This window comes from Pseudophryne corroboree, chromosome 8, assembly GCF_028390025.1.
Source record: "Pseudophryne corroboree isolate aPseCor3 chromosome 8, aPseCor3.hap2, whole genome shotgun sequence".
NCBI lineage: Eukaryota > Metazoa > Chordata > Amphibia > Anura > Myobatrachidae > Pseudophryne > Pseudophryne corroboree.
In genome coordinates, this window is record NC_086451.1 from 350,526,541 (window position 1) to 350,548,351 (window position 21,811).

The 21,811-nt window shown below is 43.8% G+C and overlaps 1 protein-coding gene across 1 annotated transcript in view; it reads left to right on the top strand.

Annotated features, from left to right (window-relative positions):
• The window catches only part of FRMD7 (FERM domain containing 7), a 75,957-nt gene that overhangs the window by 47,765 nt on the left and 6,381 nt on the right, over positions 1-21,811 (top strand). Inside the window, 3 exon segments of the mRNA XM_063938555.1 lie at positions 6,039-6,186; positions 15,379-15,474; positions 18,285-18,448. Coding sequence (XP_063794625.1) covers positions 6,039-6,186; positions 15,379-15,474; positions 18,285-18,448 — 408 coding nt within the window.

Here is a 21,811-nt window from a genome sequence, read left to right on the forward strand (position 1 = left end):
GGCTTCGGGGGTTCCAGGCGGTAAAAGGTTTGTATCCATTCTGTTAGGGCAGGTTTAGTTACGGATAACGTGGAGCAAAAGTTATCCAGGTCTTCTGGTGAGTGTAAGGCAACCTGTCATCCCTCAAATGTAGCCTGGATGCTGACTGGAAAACCCCATCGGAATCTGATTCCTTTCTCCTTTAAGACTTCTGTCAAGGGCTTGAGAGCTCTTCGCTGCTGCAGCGTGGTCCAGGACAGATCTGGGAAAATCTGGATCACATTTCTGTCAAATTCCAGCCGATCTAATTTGCGGGCTTTATTAAGAATCTCCTCCTTGACGCTGTAATAATGAAGTCGGCATATAATGTCTCTGGGAGCCTCAGAGGAGAGACCTTTCGGGCGCAGTGCTCGATGAGCCCGGTCAAACATTATGATGTTGTCTGGCTTCGCGTCTATTATTTCGTTGAAAATCTTAGTGAGGGCGTCTGTTATCCCCGGGCCTTGGACCTCTTCCGATAGCCCTCTGACGCGCAGGTTGTTTCTCCGGCCTCTGTTGTCTAGGTCGTCTTGTCGACGCGCAAGCGACCTTAGTTCTTGAGCCTGAAGAGCAACTGTATCACATAGCTTTTGCTGGAAAGATGAAACTTCATCGACGTGGTCTTCCATGTCAGAGACTCGATGTGATATGTGGGATATATCTGCCTGCAATATGGAGATTTCGGATTTGACCGTGTCGCGTATCTTTTGCTCAAGATCCAAAAAGTCTTTTTTAGTAGGTAGATCTTTTTTGGTAGGGAGTGAGCGTAAATAGGTCAACACGTCCGCCATTGATGTTTCGGGTCCCTTGTCTATCGGTGAAGAGTCGGTACCCGCCATCTTGCCGACGTCAATAGGAGAGCTAGACACGGATGATAGGGAACGAGTATCTTCTCCCTCGGTATCTGGTAGGAGATATCGGTGCAGATTAGGCTGTAGGGATTTGTCACCAGTTTTTTTTGCTGCAGATGATTTCCCACCTCTCTTAGATTTCCCCATCAGCAGTCGTTATGCATCATATTGTGCAGTAAAACAAAAGGAAGCCACATCGCCGAATCAGGAACGCACCCTGTCTGAGTTGATTCTCCACTGTCGTGTGGGTGTCCCGGGCTATGTCATCAGCCACCTAACCCCATAGTGTGCGGGTGGTTCAGGGGGTCATGTCCGTCAGTGTGGTCTAATTTGAGGCATTTGCACTGCAGAGGTAGGTCCCAGGTCTTCCACCAAATCAGTCGACAGGAATCAGTCTGGCATCACCCCTCAGCTCCAGACACCCCCACAGGCAGTGGGGAGTGGGTGAGCTTTAGTTAATATGACAGTCCTGGAGGCAATATCAGTTTGGTGAGGTGTGGAGTTGTGAGCTATAGAACTCAGATAAGGCTGTCTATGTGAGCAGCCTGTGTGTCTGCACTATAACTTTGGATCCAAGATGGCCGCCGCAGCTGTGACAGGCTGGAGGATGTCTCCCTGTGTGTGGAGCCCGTGGACCCCTGGATAATTCCCTCTCCCTAGTCAGGTACCTGAGGGTCTTGGGGAGGTCTCCAGGCTGTTGTGGGGTCCAATGGGTGTCCGTAGGACGCGCCCCGGGTCCCGCCGCGGCCGCACGCCGTTCCGGAGCTTCCCGCCGGACCTCCTCCAAACTCGAGGCCCCGGCTTCAGTGGTCGGCGTAGGCCGCAATGCCGGATCTGCACTCTATGTGTCAGCGCTGTCCAGGGCCGCACAGCAGGGCACTCTCCTGCAGTAAATACCCCACCTGGATGTTTGTAATTCCAGGTTAGGCTGTGAATAAGGGGTTTATTTGGCTTAATCCCTGAGAGCTCCTCCACAGCACGTCTGCTCTAGGATGCAGCCAGGCCACGCCCCTTGCCTCGTCTTTCAAGCCACACTCCACAGATCTCCTTCACCAGCCACGCCTTTGTACCACCGACCAAAGACTGCAGATTATTATCTTCAGCCTCGTTTTCCAAATTACAGCCCACAGTCCTTGTCTCCAACCACGTCTTTAACCACTATCCACAGTTCCGCAGTTCATTAATCACAACCTCGTCTTTCAAGCCACAACCCGCAGTTCTTTATCCGCAATTACGTTCCTTAACCATCGTGCTCCAGCCTCAGTTCTCTACCTCAGCCCTGTACATAATAAATACTTTTTGTTGACTCTCAAACCCCACCTACGTTCTTCATTGCTCCGTGTCCCATGCGAAGGAACTATATCCAACCCTCTCATCTTGTTCATCCACAGCCTGCTACCTCCTCGGTCAAATCTCAGTTGCCGGATCCTCAAACTTTGCTAGACGTGACACCTACCAAGCAGCAAGGTTTCTGGCTCTCACATATCGGTTACTTCTTCTTTAAGAAGCTCTTCTATCCTACACTCATTACCTGTATTAATGGCACCTGTTTGAACTTGTTATCTGTATAAAAGACACCTGTCCACACCCTCAAACAGTCAGACTGCTACCTCTCCACCATGGCCAAGAACAGAGAGCTGTCTAAGGACACCAGGGAGCTGCACAAGGCTTCGATGAGCTACTCGACAATAGGCAAGCAGCTTGGTGAGAAGAGATCAACTATTGGCGCAATTATTAAAAAATTGAAGAAATACAAGATCACTGACAATCTCCCTCGACCTGGGGCTCCATGCAAGATCTCACCTCGTGGGGTATCAATGATCTTGAGAACGGTGAGGAATCAGCCCAGAACAACACTGGGGGACCTGGCCAATGACCTCAAAAGAGCTGGGACCACAGTCACAAAGGTTACCATTAGTAACACACTATGTCATCATGGATTGAAATCCTGCAGCGCCCGAAAGGTCCCGCTGCTTAAGCCAGCACATGTCCAGGCCCGTCTAAAGTTTGCCAGTGACCATCTGGATGATCCAGAGGAGGATTGGGAGAATGTAATGTGGTCAGATGAGAGCAAAATCGAACTTTTTGGTATAAACTCCACTCGCCATGTTTGGAGGGAGAAGAATGATGAATGGCATCCCAAGAACACCATACCCACTGTGAAGCATGGGGGTGGAAACATCATGCTTTGTTGATGCTTTTCTGCAAAGGGTCAGGACGACTGATCCATATTAAGGAGAGGATGAATGACGCCATGTATCATGAGATTTTGGGCAAAAACCTCCTTTCCTCAGTAAGAGCATTGAAGATGGAACATGGCTGGGTCTTCCAGCATGACAATGTCCCCAAACACACCGCCCGGGCAACTAAGGAGTGGCTCCGTAAGAAGCATTTCAAGGTCCTGGAGTGGCCTAGCCAGTCTCCAGACCTCAACCCAATAGAAAATCTGTGGAGGGAGTTGAAAGTACGTGTTGCCCGGAGACAGCCCCAAAACATGACAGATCTGGAGAAGATCTGCATGTAAGAGTGGGCCAAAATACCTGATACAGTGTGTGCAAACCTGGTCAAGAACTACAGGAAACGTTTGACCTCTGTAATCTAACCTCAACCGAGGTTATATGCCAAAGTATTGAGTTAAACTTTTTGATAGTCCAAATATTTATTTTCTGCAAAAATATACAAATAAATTGTTTAAAAATCATACAATGTGATTTCCTATGTTTTTTTTTTTCAGATTCTATCTCTCACAGTTGAAGTGTACCTATCAGAGAAATTACAGACCTCTCTCATCTTTTTAAGTGGGTCAACTTGCACAATCGGTGGCTGTCCAAATACTTTTTTGCCCCACTGTAGCTTCAGGGCTGGGTATGTAGAGGAACAAGCTGCAAGATAATTGACAGTATTGTCCCCAGTCTGGATGATATAATTAAGCAAGCTCCTATATGATCCAGTGAAGGGTTACTCAGTATAGTGCTTCCCCTTGCAGAACAGCCAGGGCCATAACCAGTGGTGGGTGAGCTCTATGCTGCTCAGAGCGCAGGGCCTAGGGGGCATTTAGCCTGTAGAGCTACCCGGAGCATCCTTTAGTCACTCCAGGCACTGCTTTTCTCCCTGGTCTTGGTGAACCCTCCCCTTTGGTGTGACATCATGATGTCACATATCATGATGTGGCCGGGTGATTTTGCAATACCACCAACATTAGTGTGTGACTGAGGAGGCATAACTGGTCTACAACAGGGCATTCTCATGTAGGCAAAATAGAGAGGGGACGTGTCAATACACCTGCTGGCTATGGTGACTTGGACATCATGGTAAATGCACCTATTTTCAGGCATATATTTTGTACGTGCTATAAGGCTTTTATAACTCTGCATATGGACAAGTATATGGATTTAATTCCAACTACGAAAATGACAGCAGACTGTGCCCACACACTAGTATGATTTTGCCCGATTTTGTGTTTCTGCCCTATAAATCGGATGAAAACTGGCACATCGCATGTGTTTTACCTATAATCCGATCTGATGAGCAGACCCGTGAGCATCAGATTGGAGCCCTAAATCGGAAGTACTGCACTTTAGATATATCATACTGGCGCCTTGGCTGGGGTCGCATACGATACATCGTATGCAAATGGACTGCATACGATGTATCATATGTGATCCTGCCGCTGGGAAGCTGCCGGGTGATGCGACTTCTCCCCTCTGAGAAGTTGCATAAGTGTATACCCAGCTTGACATTCAACCCTGCCTAAGGCCCCCTGCGGTCCAACACCTACAACAGTTATGGTCTAGGACATGGGTCTGCAACCTGCAGCCCTCCAGCTGCTGTGGTACTACACATCCCAGCATGCCATGCCACAGTTTTACTTTTAAGGCATGCTAAAACTGAGGCAGGGTATGCTGGGATGTGTAGTTCCACAGCAGCTGGAGAGCCGCAGGTTGCAGACCCATGGTCTATTAGAAAAACAATATAAAGAGAAAATGCAAAGCATGCTATTGCTCTTGGTCCAGGCCTATAGAGTCTAACCATAAATCAGGGCCTGTTTACAGAGTAATGTGCCCCTATTACAGATTTATAATTTTTTCTAATCTAATTACCGGTAGATTCATATATTAAATATGAAGCAGTCTTGCAGATACATAAATACTAGTGTCAGCCAAATATCTTTTATCAGTTCCTTTTCTCCAATGTCAATTTTCAGTTTTTTTTTTTTTTTTTTAACTAAATGTGGTACTTGTTAATTATGTGGGCTCCATTTGGTATAAAGCACCTGTTGTTCCAGGGAGGAATCAAGTAGGGAGCTGGCATATCTGAAAAGCAGTAGCAGTTGATTTACCGACGGACACAATACCAATGGTCATAATCCCGACAGCCAGTGACTGACAGTCAAAACACAGACACGGTCAAAATACCGACATTAATTATACTGAAATGTTCAAAATGCTGACATAGAATATAGACATTTGACATGCCAACATGTCCAAATGGCGACATGCGTTTTTAAGGAATGTTTGCCCCAAAACAGACTTGTTCATACTTTACCATCCCAGTGGACCTGGAGGGGAAATATAATAGTGTGCTGAGTGCAACAAGGCACCGTGGCTGAAGCATGTAGAGCTGTGTCCATGTCGACATTGACACAACAAAAAGCAGAAAAGCAGATTTCGGTATTTTGAAATGTCGGCATTTCAAATGTCAGTATTCTGAACATGTCGGCATAATGAATTTTGGTATTTTTACCGTGGTAGTATTTTGACTGTTGGTCAATGGCTGTCGGGATTATGACCGTCGGTATTGTGTCCATCGGTAAATCATTCTGATCCCCAGCAAATAACCTCCCTGACAGCCCCACCACTGACCACCACCATGGCCATGTGCCAAGAGGCACAGATAGATATTATGAGCAGACATAGATAGGCTGTGGAGAGGGAGGTTCTGCATGGATGATGTGAATTGCTGCGACCACGTATAGCTGGGATAACACGGTGATCATTTAAAATGACATGGAGGTGGAGTTCACATTTCAAGTGGCGCCCATATAATTAACAAGTACCCTAACTTCTTTAACAAAAAATTTTGTTTTGTGTGAAGTGTTCATGTCTAAAAACTTTAAAAAGAGTTTGTTGGACACCAGCTTGTACTCATGTATACTGTATTTGTATTTAGAGGGAAATCTCCAGCTGAGTCAGACATGCAGCTGCTGGACATAGCTCGGAAGCTGGACTTGTATGGAATACGGCCTCATCAAGCCATCGATGGAGAGAATATGCAAATCAACCTAGCAGTCGCTCATATGGGTGTCCTGGTGTTACGGGTCAGTCATTAAAACCTTGTGTAAGTCTGATGTTGCAGATAGCTTGACGAGACAACTTACATATAGTTCATACTGTTTGAGAGAAGAAAACATTCTAAAGAAGGATTGAGCCATCCCCACATGCAGGGGCAGATTGGCCATAGGGTTTGCAGGGAAGAGCCCTGGTGGGCTGATGTGCATGTAGGGGCCTGTTCCAGAGTGATAAGGGCCTGCCACACTGGACAACATGAACGATATAGTTCATTATTTTCCCTTGAACTTCCCGGACTCCCGGATAAACGAGATAGAGCGGCCACACTTAATGATTTCATGAACAAGTGAACTATATGCCTAAATCATTTAACTCTAGGGTTTTGGCACCTTTATTTAAATGTTTGTTCTGCATTTACATGTCATCGCTTACCGTTCATACCGGCCATGCCGAACGATATGTACCATGTCATCAACGATATAGCCAGAATTGAGCTGCAGGGATAGATGTCCTCATTGATGACCTACACTGCGTGATACTTTAAATGTCGCTAAGAAGAGTGAAAATGAACGATATCGTTTAAAACATCGTCCAGTGGCAAGCCCTTTACTCTGAATGATCAGAAACACCGCAAATGAATATCTTACAGTACAGACTCATTAGTGCCTCACATGATTGGTGGGTTTAACTTCATATAGGAACTCGTTCTGTTGCTTTACTTCGAGGTTGAACTCCTCCCTCCCACACAAAAGTGGATTTTAGCAGCTTGGCGTACACATAGGATTGCTCCCGCTGGAGGCGGAGACTATCTGCATGCAGGACAGCAAAATTAGCAGCCCCACGATCAGATCTGAATGATCTCCAGTATCTTGAATGCATAAAGTCACGTATAGTAAATGTTCTAGAAGTTAACCACTTGAATATGCCAAAAGGTAAATCAATGAATTACTTCACATGTAAATTGTCAGCCTAGATTAGGGGTGGGCAACATGCGGACCGATCCTGCCTGGCCCGCTGTGCTCCACCAGAGTGGAATGACAAGCGGCCCGACAGGCTGAGCCGCTTGTCATTGCACTGCACTCAGACGCGGCGCCGCTGAGGAAATCCCGGTCACGTCACAGGGTCAGCTGACCGGGATTTCCTCTATCATGCGCTGGGCGTCACGGGGGGCGGCGCTGGGCGGGCACTGCAGTGGGGACTCGGAGCAGAAGCGGCCAGTGGGGAGCACAAGCGGAGGCCAGTGGGGAGAAGAAGCGGCGGCCAGTGGGGAGAAGAAGCGGCGGCCAGTGAGAAGCGGCGGCAGCAGCAGCAGCACGGATCATCAGACAGCGGGGATCGTCTGCCACTGACAAATAGGTAAACCCCCTGTCCAGCCAGCCCCTGGATAAAGCTAAAGCTGCCATATAAGTTCAGGGGAGGGGAGTTAAAAAACGGTTATATGGGTTTAGGGGAGGGGGGGGTTAGGGTAAGGACTGCTATATAGGTTTAGGGGGAGGGTGGGGAAAGGGGGGTAGGGACTGCCATATAGGTTCAGGAGAGAGGGGAGGATAGACTGCTATATGGGTCCAGGGGAGAGGGGGGGGGGGGGGGGTAGAGGCTGCAGCATTACACAGGGTGCAGGTTGTTTTCAGCCCTGTGGTTTGTTTTTTTTATTACTGGATTACTGTGTTTTTTGGACATATGTATTGTGCCTGTAAAAAAAACTATGTATTCTACGTAATGTATATTGTATTGTGGTGTGTGTTTTTATAGCTATATATACTATGTTTTTATAGTTATATACATAACTATGGGCCTTATTCAGACCTGATCGCTAGCAGGCGATTTTTGCACTGCTGCGATCAGGTAGTCGCCGCCTACAGGGGGAGGGGGTAATTGCTGTGCAGGGGTGCGATCGCATGTGCAAGAGAGCTACACAAACAGAAATTTGTGCAGTCTCTGCGCAGCCCAGGACTTACTCAGCCGCTGCGATGATCGGGGCCGGAGCTGACGTCAGAAACCCTCCCTCGAAATGCCTGGTGCCTCCTGCGTTTTTCCGGACACTCCTATAAAACGGTCAATTGCCGTCCACAAACGTCCTCTTCCTGTCAATCGGCTTGCGATCGCCTGTGCGATCGCTTTGTTCGCACCATCCCGGCGCTGCAGACTGACGTGCCTGCACATTGCAGTGTATGCACAGTTCAAACCCGATCGTCTGCTGTGCAAAAATGCACAGCAGTGATCGTGTCTGACTTGGGCCCTATAGCGGGTCTTATTTTAAGTTGGTTGCATTTGCATTTTGCTGCAACTGCTGATTAAGGGGCTGATGCAGACTTGATCACTGTGCTGCTAATTTTGCTGTCCTGCGTTCGGGTAGTCGCCGCCCCCAGGGGGAGTGTAAATTCGCCTATGCAAGTGTGCGATCGTATGTATACGCAGAGCTGCAAAAATCTACTTTGTGCAGTCTCTGCGCAGCCCAGGACTTACTCCTACAAATATTTGTCATTCATATCAGTCCCCTCCCTTTTGACGCTTACAGTATGAATTCCGCAACACCTCCCAGTATATTTTTGTGGTGTGGGAGGAAAGCCATACAAACATCGGAGAACATAAAAACATCATACAGATGTCAGTAATGCGCACCACTGTGTGAGTCTTGTTTATATTTATTGCCTAAATTTTGATTTTGATTTAAAATCAACAGACTAAGAAATGAGTTTCGCAAAGAAAAGAAAGATAGACGGTGAATGCAGAAAATTCAACAAAGAATGGACTCCTAAATATTTTTTTTTCAATGTTGGTGAAAAAGCAGTGTGCTTAGTTTGTAAGGAATCCGTGGCAGTATTCAAAGAATATAATTTAAATCGCCATTTCGAGACAAAGCATGCTTTGAAGTATAAAAATGTATCTGCTGAAGACAAATTGGAGAAAGCCAATGAGATGGTTGCTCGAATCCAAAAAGAGCAAACATTTTTCACAAAATTGTCATCTGCACAGGATGGAATTACAAAGGTGAGCTATTTAATAGCACACAAAATCACCAAGAACAGTAAGCCGTTCACCGAAGGAGAATTTATAAAGGAATGTATGGTTGACTCTACTGCAATATTGTGCCCAGACAAGAAAAAAATGTTTGAAAATATTAGCTTGTCACGGCGAACTGTTGTGAGGCGCATCGAGGACATATCCGAGAATATGGAACTGCAATTAAAAAAGAAAGTCAACAATATGTCATATTTTGCGTTAGCACTGGATGAAAGTTGTGATGTCAAAGACACAGCCCAGTTGATGATTTTCATTCGAGGTATCAATGAAAATTTTGATATTACAGAAGAACTGGCATCAATGCAGTCCATGAAAGATACAACAACTGGAAAGGATTTATTGGAGGCTGTAAATCAGTGTGTGTCCAAACTTGGAGTGGAGTGGAAAAAATTGGCTGGTGTGACAACTGACGGAAGCCCCAATCTAACAGGAAAAAATATTGGATTGCTAAAAAGAATTCAAGACCAAGTCAGTGAAAAGAATCCAGAACTCAAAATTGTCTTTCTACATTGCATCATACATCAAGAGGTCCTTTGTAAAAGTGTTTTAAAATTAAGCAACGTTGTGGACACAGTTACAAAAGTGGTCAACTACATTCGCGCAAGAGGATTAAATCACAGACAATTTGTAGCTCTGCTAGAGGAGACTGAAGCTGAGCACACAGATATCCTGTATCATACCAATGTGAGATGGCTTAGCTTGGGGAATGTTTTGAAAAGAGTGTGGGAGCTGAGAGAGCAGATTGGGGTGTTTCTAAACATGAAAGGAATAGAACCCGATTTTCCCCAGCTGAAAAATAAGGATTGGCTATCTGATTTCACATTTGCTGTTGATGTTATGGGCCACATGAATGAATTAAATCTAAAATTGCAAGGGAAGGGGCTTTTTGCTCATGATCTGCATTTCAGCGTGAAGTCATTTATGACCAAATTGCTGCTTTTCTCCCGTCATTTAAGGAACAAGCAGTTCACTCATTTCTGCACTTTGCATCAAGTTGCTGTTTCAGATGAAAATCTGGAAAAATATGCATCATCAGTACTCGATTTACATGGGGAGTTTTCACGGAGATTCAATGATTTCAAAACAATAGAAAAAGATTTATCTTTGGTCTCCTCACCTTTCACATTTGATGTCGACAATGCTCCTTGTGATCTTCAACTTGAGCTTATTGACCTGCAGTGTGATGCTTTGCTTAAAGAGCAATTCAAATCAGAACCTCTTCCACGGTTTTATGCCTCTCTCAATGGTCAAAACTTTCCAAAGATCAAGGCTCATGCGCGGAAGATGCTTGTGCTATTTGGTTCAACCTACATATGCGAGCAGGCATTTTCTGTGATGAAATTTAACAAGTCAAAACACAGATCTTCCATGAATGATGAGCACCTTGCAGCTGTGCTCCGGATTGCGACAACAGAGATGATGCCTGACTTCGCTTCTCTGGTTAATGCGCATCAGAGGTTTCAATCATCTCACTGACTCTTTTATGTAATTGTTAATTCCACTTTTGATTGTTAGTCTTTTTTTTTTTTAAACGGACACTCCATTTGATTGTACGAAGGCTTGAGTGTTTGCTATTTTTTCTCTCTCTTGTTTTCTGTCTTCTTTCTGTCTTCTCCTCCTCTTCCTCCATTTCTGTTCCTTGTACTCCTACCTAGACATTTACTGTGTTCTATATTGTATCAGTGTTCATTTTCTTATTCTGTTTGCTTTGTATAATAAAATATTTTTTTATAAAAATCTAACAGCATTTTTGTGATAGATATTGTATATACAAGATATTTTGTGTGTGGCCCTCGAATATTCGCTGGAAGTGTTAAGCGGCCCCCCAGCTGAAATAATTGCCCACCCCTGGCCTAGATGTTAGTATGTACACTGAGACGGTCTGAGGCTTTGTAACCATGAACAAAACTCATAAAAATTACTACACATTTTAAAATTCCACACAAGGATTTTATATACACATGTGAATTGTACATTGGGCAATAAGCTTTGACACACATCAGTTCTACGGAGTAAAGCTTTTCCAACTGTGGTCTGCCATTCTTTGTAGAGTGTTTCACCCATATGATTGCAGAGGGATTTTAATTATATCTGTTCTTAAAGTACTGTAGGTGATGACCTGATATAGACAAACCGTCATGAATGGGTGAGATGTCCTTTGAGCAAAGATGGATAAAGGTTACACATTGTAAACAGAAAATCAACTGATACCATCCTAAAAGAAATGTAACAGAGTTTTATGCAGAAACTATTAACAATGTTTTAAAAGTAATACGTTCTAACCTTATAAATTGACCTTACAAATGAAAGTGTTAGTACTACAACATCAATGAAGTAAACAATGAGGAAGATCTAGTATTTCTTTAAAAACATCGGGCAAAGTCGGGTAATAATTTGGCGGCTGCAAACCAGATTTTTGGGACGCTCTAAAGTAGTGATCCCAATAAAAAGTCGGATCCCGATGTTGTGGCCATGTTAAGTATACAACTTGGCCGATGTAATGAGTCCGATATTGCAAGACAGACACACAATGGCCCTCATTCCGAGTTGTTCGCTCGCTAGCTGCTTTTAGCAGCTTTGCACACGCTAAGCCGCCGCCTACTGGGAGTGAATCTTAGCATAGTAAAATTGCGAACGAAAGATTAGCAGAATTGCGAATAGACACTTCTTAGCAGTTTCTGAGTAGCTCCACACTCGGCATCTGCGATCAGTTCAGTCAGTTTCGTTCCTGGTTTGACGTCACAAACACACCCAACGTTTGCCCAGACACTCCTCCGTTTCTCCAGCCACTCCCGCGTTTTTCCCAGAAACGGTAGCGTTTTTTCGCGCACACCCATAAAATGGCCAGTTTCCGCCCAGAAACACCCACTTCCTGTCAATCACATTACGATCACCAGAACGAAGAAAAAACCTTGTAATGCCGTGAGTAAAATACCTAACTGCATAGCAAATTTACTTGGCGCAGTCGCACTGCGGACATTGCGCATGCGCATTAGCGACTAATCGCTCCGTTGCGAGAAAAAAATAACGAACGAACAACTCGGAATGACCCCCAATGTTTCTAAAACTCTCAAAAAATTTAGAAGTGGTTTATTTGGCTGAGTTGGTTATGAAAATGTTGGAAACCAATTATAAGTACACTTTTCAAGCACATTTGCAATGAATAAACTTTTTTTTTTACACAAAAAAAACAAACAAAAAAACTTTGATCTGTAAAAATAGTCCGTGTAGTGTACATGTCATTTTTGCACAGAAAACTGCGTCTGATACACAAACGGCTGTATTAGGAGGCACAAGCAGCTTATGCAGATTTAAATGATATGCGACATGGCTATATTCTGTGCGTAATTTGCAACTGTATCAATATACCAAATTATGTTACAGTGTTTGGCTGGAGTACACTGTAGCATAACATTTTGATATCTACCATGAACCCTACCATCAGTATGAAACAACTGGAACCGTGACTCATTGGACCATGCACACATGTTGCCAGTCCTCCAGAGTGCAATTAGTAATGTCACAAGCCCAGAGGCGGATTGGCCATAGGGTTTACGGGGAAGATTCCCGGTGGGCCGACGCACCATTTAGGGCCTATTTTGTTTGAGGACATGTGGTCCTTTTTATAGACATAATGAATAAGATGCAAAATAATTTGCATATAAGAAAATTACTTTGCCACTTAGTGGGGTATTCAATTATCCGCAAATTTGCGGCAATTTTTCACCCGAAATTTTTTTGCGGCAATCGGGCGAAAATTGCCGCGAAAACGCTCCGTTTTTCGACCTATTCGATTCCAAACGGGTTTCACGTGAAAATTCTTGCAGTGAAAAGTGCAGGTGAAAATGGGGAAATCAGCCTGTACCCCAAAAAATGCTAAACTAACATAGGAAAACAGAAGAGAAGTGTGTTAGAGATCACATTAGAGAGTTTTTGGGGACTTAAATTGTGTGAAATGGCTGTTATATGCATTTTTTTTCAAAATGCAAAAAAATGATAGAAAGCAAGTTTTTTTTAGCAAAATAAATGCTCATTAAATTTGGGGTACATGAAAATGGGTATAAGTATATATTTGGGTCATTTTAGGGTACTTTAAAAAAAAGTGGAAACAGACCGATTACTCCCATCTGCAAGCCTAAAAAACACCTGTCCCACTCATAAAGCACCCCAATATACCTGTCCCATACCTTGAACCCCAATTTCCATCACTTTGTACTTTTTCACCCCAAAAATGAATGACATGTCATTATTGGCCAATTAAAAATAATTAAAAACCTCAACGTGCCTAATTAGTCATTAAGGGGGGTGTCCCAGGAGTTCTGTACCATATCCAAACATTTTTACCTTAAAATAGTGACTTTTCCCAACTTTTCACCTGCTTCAGAGTAGGTGAAGTGAATTAGTGAAAAAATGATCACCGATAAATTTTCCAGGAAAATTGAATAGGCTGTAATTGCGTTTCACGGGAAAAGTCAGTTTTTTCGCGCGAAAACCGGACTTTTCACGCGAAAAGTCCGTTATCGCTGCTAATTGAATATACCCCATAGCCTGTGATTGCAGATGATCTAATGTATGCTCTTTCTGCCTGCTTGGCTGACATATAAGATTGAGTGAATAGTGATTGGGATACGGTTGGTGTAATAAGCAAGAAAATATATCTTTCTAAAGAATGATCTAGTTTCCTAAGTTCTGAAGGTGTATCATATAATGTGCTCATAATATTTAATTTTATTTCCTTTTAACTTCCCCACTATCTGGAAAGTCTTGGGGGGAGGGTGCTGCTGCCATGGCCCATGACTAGACCCTACACCTCTGGTGCTGCCCATGTGGGGCCACTAGTAGAAATTTTTCCAGGGCCGCTTTTTGTTCCCAATCCGCCCCTGCACAGGCCCAAATGAGGTGTAGTGTTAACAGGGGCACTCTGGTGGGTCTTCTACTCCCATATCCCATGGAAGCTAAAGAACACTGCACTGACCAGTTGTATATGCATCTGCTACCATCTGCATTGAATGTGGATTTGATTTTAGCCAGTGTCGCTTGTTACTTACCATGGACAATTCTGGCCAGATGCCACTGGTCATGATCATTAAGAACCCCTGTTCGGCACTGCGCTGCCCACGGTGGGTGGTAATGCCTTCCATGAGATATTCCCTGGTATACACATTATACAATAGATTGAGGAATGTTGAATGTTTGCACAACTTCAGAAATTAAATGTCACATCCATTGGGCACCCACTATCATGCCCTGTTCGAACTCCAATAATTTGCCTTGTTCTGAGCAGCCTAGCCGGTGTTCAGACCATTGACAAGACATCACAGTATGGTGGTGCCACCTACTATTACTTTTACATACTGCTATCCCATGACTTTTGGCACTTCAGTGTAAAGTAGAACAATACTCTATACAGTTTAAGCACATTAGCTGCAGGTGACATTTGGGTGGTCATTCCGAGTTGATCGCTCGCTAGCAACTTTTTGCAGCACTGCGATCAGGTTAAATCTTGGCAAAACTGTGCATGCGTATGCACCGCATTGCGCAGGTGCGTCGTACGAGTACAAAGAGGATCGGTGCTGGGCGATGGATTTAACAAAGAATCCATTCGCACAGCCGATCGCAAGAAGATTGACAGAAAGAGGGCATTTGTGGGTGTCAACTGACCGTTTTCTGGGACTGTTTGGAAAAATGCAGGCGTGTCCAATCGTTTGCAGGGCGGGTGTCTGACGTCAATTCTGGGACCAAAAAGACTGAAGTGATTGCAGCGGCTGAGTAAGTCCAGAGCTACTCAGAAACGGCAAAAAACGTTTTTGTGCCGTCGACTGCAAAAGCGTTCACACACTTACAAAGTGAAAGTACAGTCCTCCATAGGCGGCGACTATCTGATCGCAGCACAGCAAAAAGTTGCTAGCAAGCGATCAACTCGGAATGACCCCCTTAGGGGGAGAAGTAGCAGACCTTCTAAGGAGGACATACTTTTGTTAGCAACATTTGCGATAGCCTTGACTTGAGAACCCCAATGTTCCTAAACATAGAAAATATTGATAATATGCTTTATAACCACCCTGCATATCTCAAAATAATGTAAGAGTAACAGCAAACTATTAATGTTTTCACCGTCCTCTCATCTGCGAGTGACTGTGACAATTTGAATGTTGTAGACAAAATGATTTTTTCAGCAAAATGTCTTTATTTTCCAGGGAAACACCAAAATAAATACCTTCAATTGGGCTACTATTAGGAAGCTGAGTTTCAAAAGGAAACATTTCCTGATCAAACTTCACCCACATATTGATGTGAGTAGTATTTTAGTGTATCTGTTCCCTGACCACAAATGGACCTCATTTACAAAAATGCATTGTATACACCAAACAAAAAATTCCTTTGTTTGTATCAGAGAACTGAGAGATCTACCCATCATAGGTCCACGCTCGGGGGTGTATCTACCCATTGGCCAGGATGGCAATCGCCAGGGGCGCCAGGCAAGGAGGGGGCGCCGCCTGGCAGTGCCATCCACGGCCAAAGGGTAGAGAAGTAGTACTGTCAGACTGTACCTTGTGAGAGTCTATTGCTGCTGGAGTGGCGCCGGTATCCGGCAACACCGCACTTGTAATCAGACTCAAAATAAACTACAGCTCCCAGCAGCCCTTGTTGCTGGGAGCTCCTGGCAGCAAGGGCTGCTGGGAACTGTAGTTTATTTTGAGTCTGATTACAAGTGCGGTGCTGCCGGACACTAGTCTGATCACTAGTGCAATGCGGTGCTGACGGACACTGGCGCCGCACCGGCAGTAACAGACTCTCACCAGGTACACAGCAATTGTTATATAGCACACTGCTATAGATCTATTTGTTGTTGAAGATAATAGAAGATAATAAAAAAGTGTCAGTGTTTGGGAGAAGGGACTGTAGTACCTGGAAAACTACACAATTTTCATGCATGTTAGATGTAAGTAAGTAGTAAGTAAGTGAAAACCTTTAACTTGTTCAGTGTAATAAAGAAAATACATATCTTACCTATTTCAAGGCCAGGTTCAAGGAAATGTATATCAGTTAATTGTATAATTGTTCATTTTATCTTAGAAGTGATGGCACCCTGATGTTTTTTCTAACAGGAAGCACTTCTACCATCCAACTAATGGTGTTCGGTTAATGGCTGGGTCCATTTGAGGCTCATCTCATTAGCATTTCATTTGGTATGCAGTCAAGATGCCGGCGTATGGAATCACGGCGGTCGGAAAGCTGACGCCAGCAACCCGAAACTGCTTGGAATGCTGATGCATCCCAACATAGATAGCAATGCAGAATGCCAAAATCCGAGTTGAGTTGGTGCCAAAGTCTCCACTGGCAAGCCACATGGGAAGGTTAGGGTTAGGCTGTGAGGGTGGGAGGGTTAGGCTGCAGGGAGGGAGATTAGGAAGGGTGGGTTAGGGTTAGGCACCACTGAAGAGGCTGGGGTGGGGGGGATACGGGTTAGGGTCAGGCTGTGGGAAAGGTGGGTTAGGGGGGAGGGATGGTGTAATGTGAATATGAGACACTACTGTGCAGTGTAATGTGAATGAAGGACATTACAGTGTGGCATAATTTGAATTGGAAGTACTATTGTGTCCACACCCTTCCCCCACAAGACCATGCCCCATTTCCAATACTCACACCTTATTTCAAATGTGTGTAGGGGGCGCCAGCCCATTACTTTGCCATACCCCTAGATACACCCCTGTCCACTCTTTTTTTGGGCACACCTTCGCAAAACTGGAACTGTGGCTTGACTTAGAGATAGATGAGAAAATCTGAGAACATTCACATCATGGAGTCACTTTTTTTTTTTTTTTTAACCCATCCTTAAATAGTCTCACCTTTTGGTTTATTAGAGATGGCTTTGTATACCCCATACAAAACTGTAACTCTGCTTCATTACAGAAGTGCCCTTCGACTTTGGACATTTAATAAGTAGGCAGACCTTATTTTGGTTTAAACTCAACTCTCAGAATACAATTTACAGCTCTATATAGAAAAGGAAACCCTTTTCCCTGACTTTGCAGTTTCCAAGATATTCAATTAAAAGGAATTATTGATATAAGTATGTACATAGAATTTAAAAAGCTGTTCATGTTTCCAGACAATAACCTTTATATCAAGTACATTATTTGGTAGGTTTCAGCAAATATACTGCACCAAATATTAATAACATTTGGTGGGGCGGCAGTGAACCCCGGCCCTGGTAATTAGTACCCATTCCCCCTCCTCTCGGCTCCACTGCTGTGGACATATGTACACCCCTTACACTACCAGCCTCACTGTGTATTGGAGCTCCATCCACCCCATTGCTAATCTGGCTGCTGGTGGGTGCCTTGAAGAGGTCTCTTTGACATAAGCCATCTTGTAGGCTGGCTTACCATGAGGACTTATTCCATAAAGAACCAGATTGCAGCCATATCAGAGTAGGTGAAAGGTGTTGGACAGGATCATCTTTCCAGAAGTGGAGATTGTCGCTGGATATCTGGGATCATTGATCAGATAGAAATGTTTAGAATCTTACTGTGTCGGAGCTGTCACCAACTGAGGCACAAACCAGAAAACACAACCAAATACCATATTATCCCAATAAGAGGAGCATTTCTACTTGTTTTATATACTGAAAATCTGTTTCTCTAGTTGTAGAGGTGCTAACACACTCGGTGGAATCCAATTAGCCACAGCTCCTGGTTCACGTAAGTGCAGCTTTATGCCGCATGGTACCGACTGAGTTGTGTTTTTTAGTTTGCAGGCCTATAGGACTGTGAGTAAAAATGTGCGTGTTTGACACTAGAAGTGGCCGCAAGGGGGGGAGTTGGGGTGCCATCGCAACAGTAACTTGTACCCCACATGAGCTGTTCGTGGCTAAAAGGATTCCCCCCACTGATTGACATTTATTTCTATTTTTAAACCACTACTGGGACTTATCTCCCATCCTTATGGGCAAGCCAGTGGTTTACCGTCAGGTATGCCAAATTTGATGTATAAAATACATTGTATTGAACAAAAAATGTAAAGCATATTACAGATTCATTGTTTCACTGTTAATTAGATTTACTCTGAAATGTTCTGTTCTGTAATATTCTGCCCGCAGACCCTGTGTAAAGACACTCTAGAATTCACCATGGTAAGTCGGGATGCCTGTAAAGTTTTCTGGAAAACCTGTGTGGAGTATCATGCCTTTTTCCGCCTATCCGAGGAACCCAAGTGTAAACCCAAACCATTCCTATGCAGTAAAGGCTCCAACTTTAGATACAGGTAAAAAAATAAAATAATATCTTGTATCCTCTGTGGAGCTTTGCTCTGAGCAGGTGCATTGAGCCTGCAGCTTTCATCTGTTAATTGGTATTTTCCATTCACAAAACTAAATTCTATAATGAGTGCATCCATGAATACAGTACATGCAACACCCCCTGACATCATGAAATCACGCCATGACTTATTATAAGGACCATAAGATGCACTTGTGGTCTGTGCAAATAGAAACCTAAAATTCAGCCACCATTTAGCAACATTCAAAATGGCATCCAAAGGTATGCTCCCTTGTTGGTAAGGGATCCTCTAAATGTTAAACCCTCAGTGAGCTCCACGCACTCATACTGTGAGGAGCTAGGAGCTCCCAACCGCAAGGCGTCAGAAATTCTGACTGGACTCTTTGTTCTAAGTCTCCAGTCCAGATCATCCGGTTAAGCCGCTGTAACTTGGCCCAGATAACTCCTAGACCCATTACATTTTAAGGGGTAATACCCCAGATTTCACCCCTAATTTAGAGGGTATGTCTAAGTCTCTAGGCCAGTGGTTTCCAAACTTTTTTGAGTCATGGCACAATGGAGTATCAAAATTGTTTTTATGGCACCCCTAGCCCAAAAGTTTCTTATTGAGAAAATAAAACAAATGAAATTAAGTAAATCGTGTTTATATGTCATCCTTAGGTTCAGTTATGTGGTGAGGTACAGGATTCACTTCTGTTTGTCCACATATTTTATGATTGGAAGCCACAGGCACTGGTTTTGTCTATTTTATTGACCATAAATAATTAGAATTTGGTCCTGGACCACCAACCCAGGGCACCCCTGCAAGTACCCCAGGGTGCCCGGCGCACAGTTTGAGTAACATTGCTCTAGGCCCTTAGTAACTACACAGATTTTAGGAATAATACCAATTGTGATGCCCTTTTACATACGTGTGTGTGCGCATTTATGTACAGCTTAGGTGTAATTGTACCTGGCCTCTTATTTCTTTTTTAAATCTTTCTTTTTGGTCATTGTAAGTCCTTGGTTTTGATCATACCACTATATAGACACCTGGAGAATATTTACTAAAGTTTGATTTGGGATTAATTTTTATGAATCTTAAAAATCAAATGAAATCGATTCTATTGAAACTGAAATATCCTTTAGAAAATCCCTCATTTACTAAAAATTGATTTTAAATTCGATTTTCAAATCCAATTTGATTTTGATTCATTTTCAGAAGGGATTTTCTGTTGAGATTATGAAATCCCTTCCAAAATCGAACCTCAAATCCTCATTAACATCAAATGCAAATTTCAAACAATACTTCCTCATTGCTTCCTATTGGTCTAAATACCTGTATATCACATGCACACTACTTAAAGGGGAAGCTCTCTTTTCATTGGTTTATACATGAAAAGGGATGATTATTATTTTTTTTATTCAAGAAAAATGAAATAATACTTACATCTGAAATGGTTGGCAATAATCTTATCCCTAATCTGCCTTCCTGTCTGCCTTCCAGTTTCTGTGCTCACATAGTCAGTTGTTGGTAACAAAACCTCTGCCTGCTTCATTCATGTTTATTGCATAATCTGAAGGGACTGGTTTATTCAATGCGCGATTATACAATAGCAGTAGAGCACAATATTGGACACTTTTGCCAAATGATATAATAATATTCCTCCCGAATGATCAACCTTGTTTTTAATAGTCCGAAAGTGCATAATGTCATGGATTGGGTGGCTATGCATGCCTCTTTATGATGATTTGACAATGGAGTCATAAGCCAGGAGCAACAGCCATAGCCTAAATCACCTGTTGGGTGGGTGGGATAGGGGGGTATAGAGAATTAAAACAATATAGTAACAAGTACTATTAGCTGCTTTATTAACATATACAGGTAACTTACCCAACAACCATCCCTCTGGCATTTGACTGACCTGAAATTTTGCAGACAGGGATGAGGATGTAGGCATCATGACTGAACTGGGATTGCCAGTTACAACACTCATGAATTTAACTTTCCTTATATCATCTGACAGAAGTGCCAGATATTGTGCTATGCTGCTATCTATTGCACATTTATGGACTGGGGACTAATTCAGAGATGGAAGTAGCCGCACACCCATACGCAGCGGCCGCGTCCATCTGGCCTGCGCAGATGCACTGGCCATAGTTCATTTGCGCAACCTTACACATTGTGTGATTGATAGCAGTGGGGGCGCGTTCGCGGGGCAGCGATGTGGCATTGGGGGGCGGGCTGAACGGGGGGGTGCCGTGACCATTTTCAAGGCAGCTGCGTGACATCACATGCAGTCGCTCCGATTAAAAAAAAAAGGCGGCTGATCGCCTAACACGCTGCTAGGTGTCAACCGTCGTATGATGCGTCTGCGATCTAATTGCGGACACATTGGGAGGTGGCCTCACACATACTGGGCAGCCTTGCCCTGTGCTGGCCAGCCCCCCAGCATGTGAGGAGATTGACGCACATCTGGCTGCATATGCAGCGATCTGCGTCCATCTCTGAATCGGTTCCTAGGTATGAGGCCTATTTATATAAACATGTGCAGTATTCAACTCATGAAGCTGCTGATGTTGCTCTGATTAATGCTCCTGGGTTCTCTCAGTCAGGTGTTGATTTGCATACTGCTGGTAGGTGCACGACTTACCATAACCTTGGACAGACGTTATTCCTACAGCCACACTGTTCCTCGTGCTTTTAGATACTTTAAAAGTCATCACAATCAATTTCCTACCAATAGAATGGTGTTTATTAGCACAAATCTAATGTCTAACAGGATTCAATTACTATGGGGATTTGAAGTTTGATTTAAGGTGCCCATATACTTGTGCGATTTTGCCCGATTTTAACACATTGGGCCGAGAAATCGGATGAAAAGTGGCAAACGGCAAGTCAATCTGATCCGATGCTTGGTCACGTGCTCATCGGGTCGGAGCCTGTGAATCGCAGAGGCTGCACTATAGATTCTCAGAGGCAGCATCCTTGGCTGGGATCACATACAATGCATTGTATGCAAAAGGACTACATACGATGTATCATATGCGATCCTGCCGCCCGGGAAGCTGCCAAGTAGTTCAAGGGCAATGTATGCGACTTCTCCCCTCGGAGAAGTAGCACTAGTGTATGGCCACCTTTTAGTGTTCGATTTCGAGTGGGATTTGAGTTCAATTCTTTTTTAGAATTGATTTGACATTCGATTTTGCCTTTAGTAAATCTCTTCAATTGAAATCGAATGCCAAATGCCACGAAACTGAAAATCGAACGTTAGTAAATATAACCCCTGGAAACTCCAACAAACATCATGATGAAAGCTATCACTGAACTACTGCATCTATACACTGCCCATCACACTTCCACTGATAA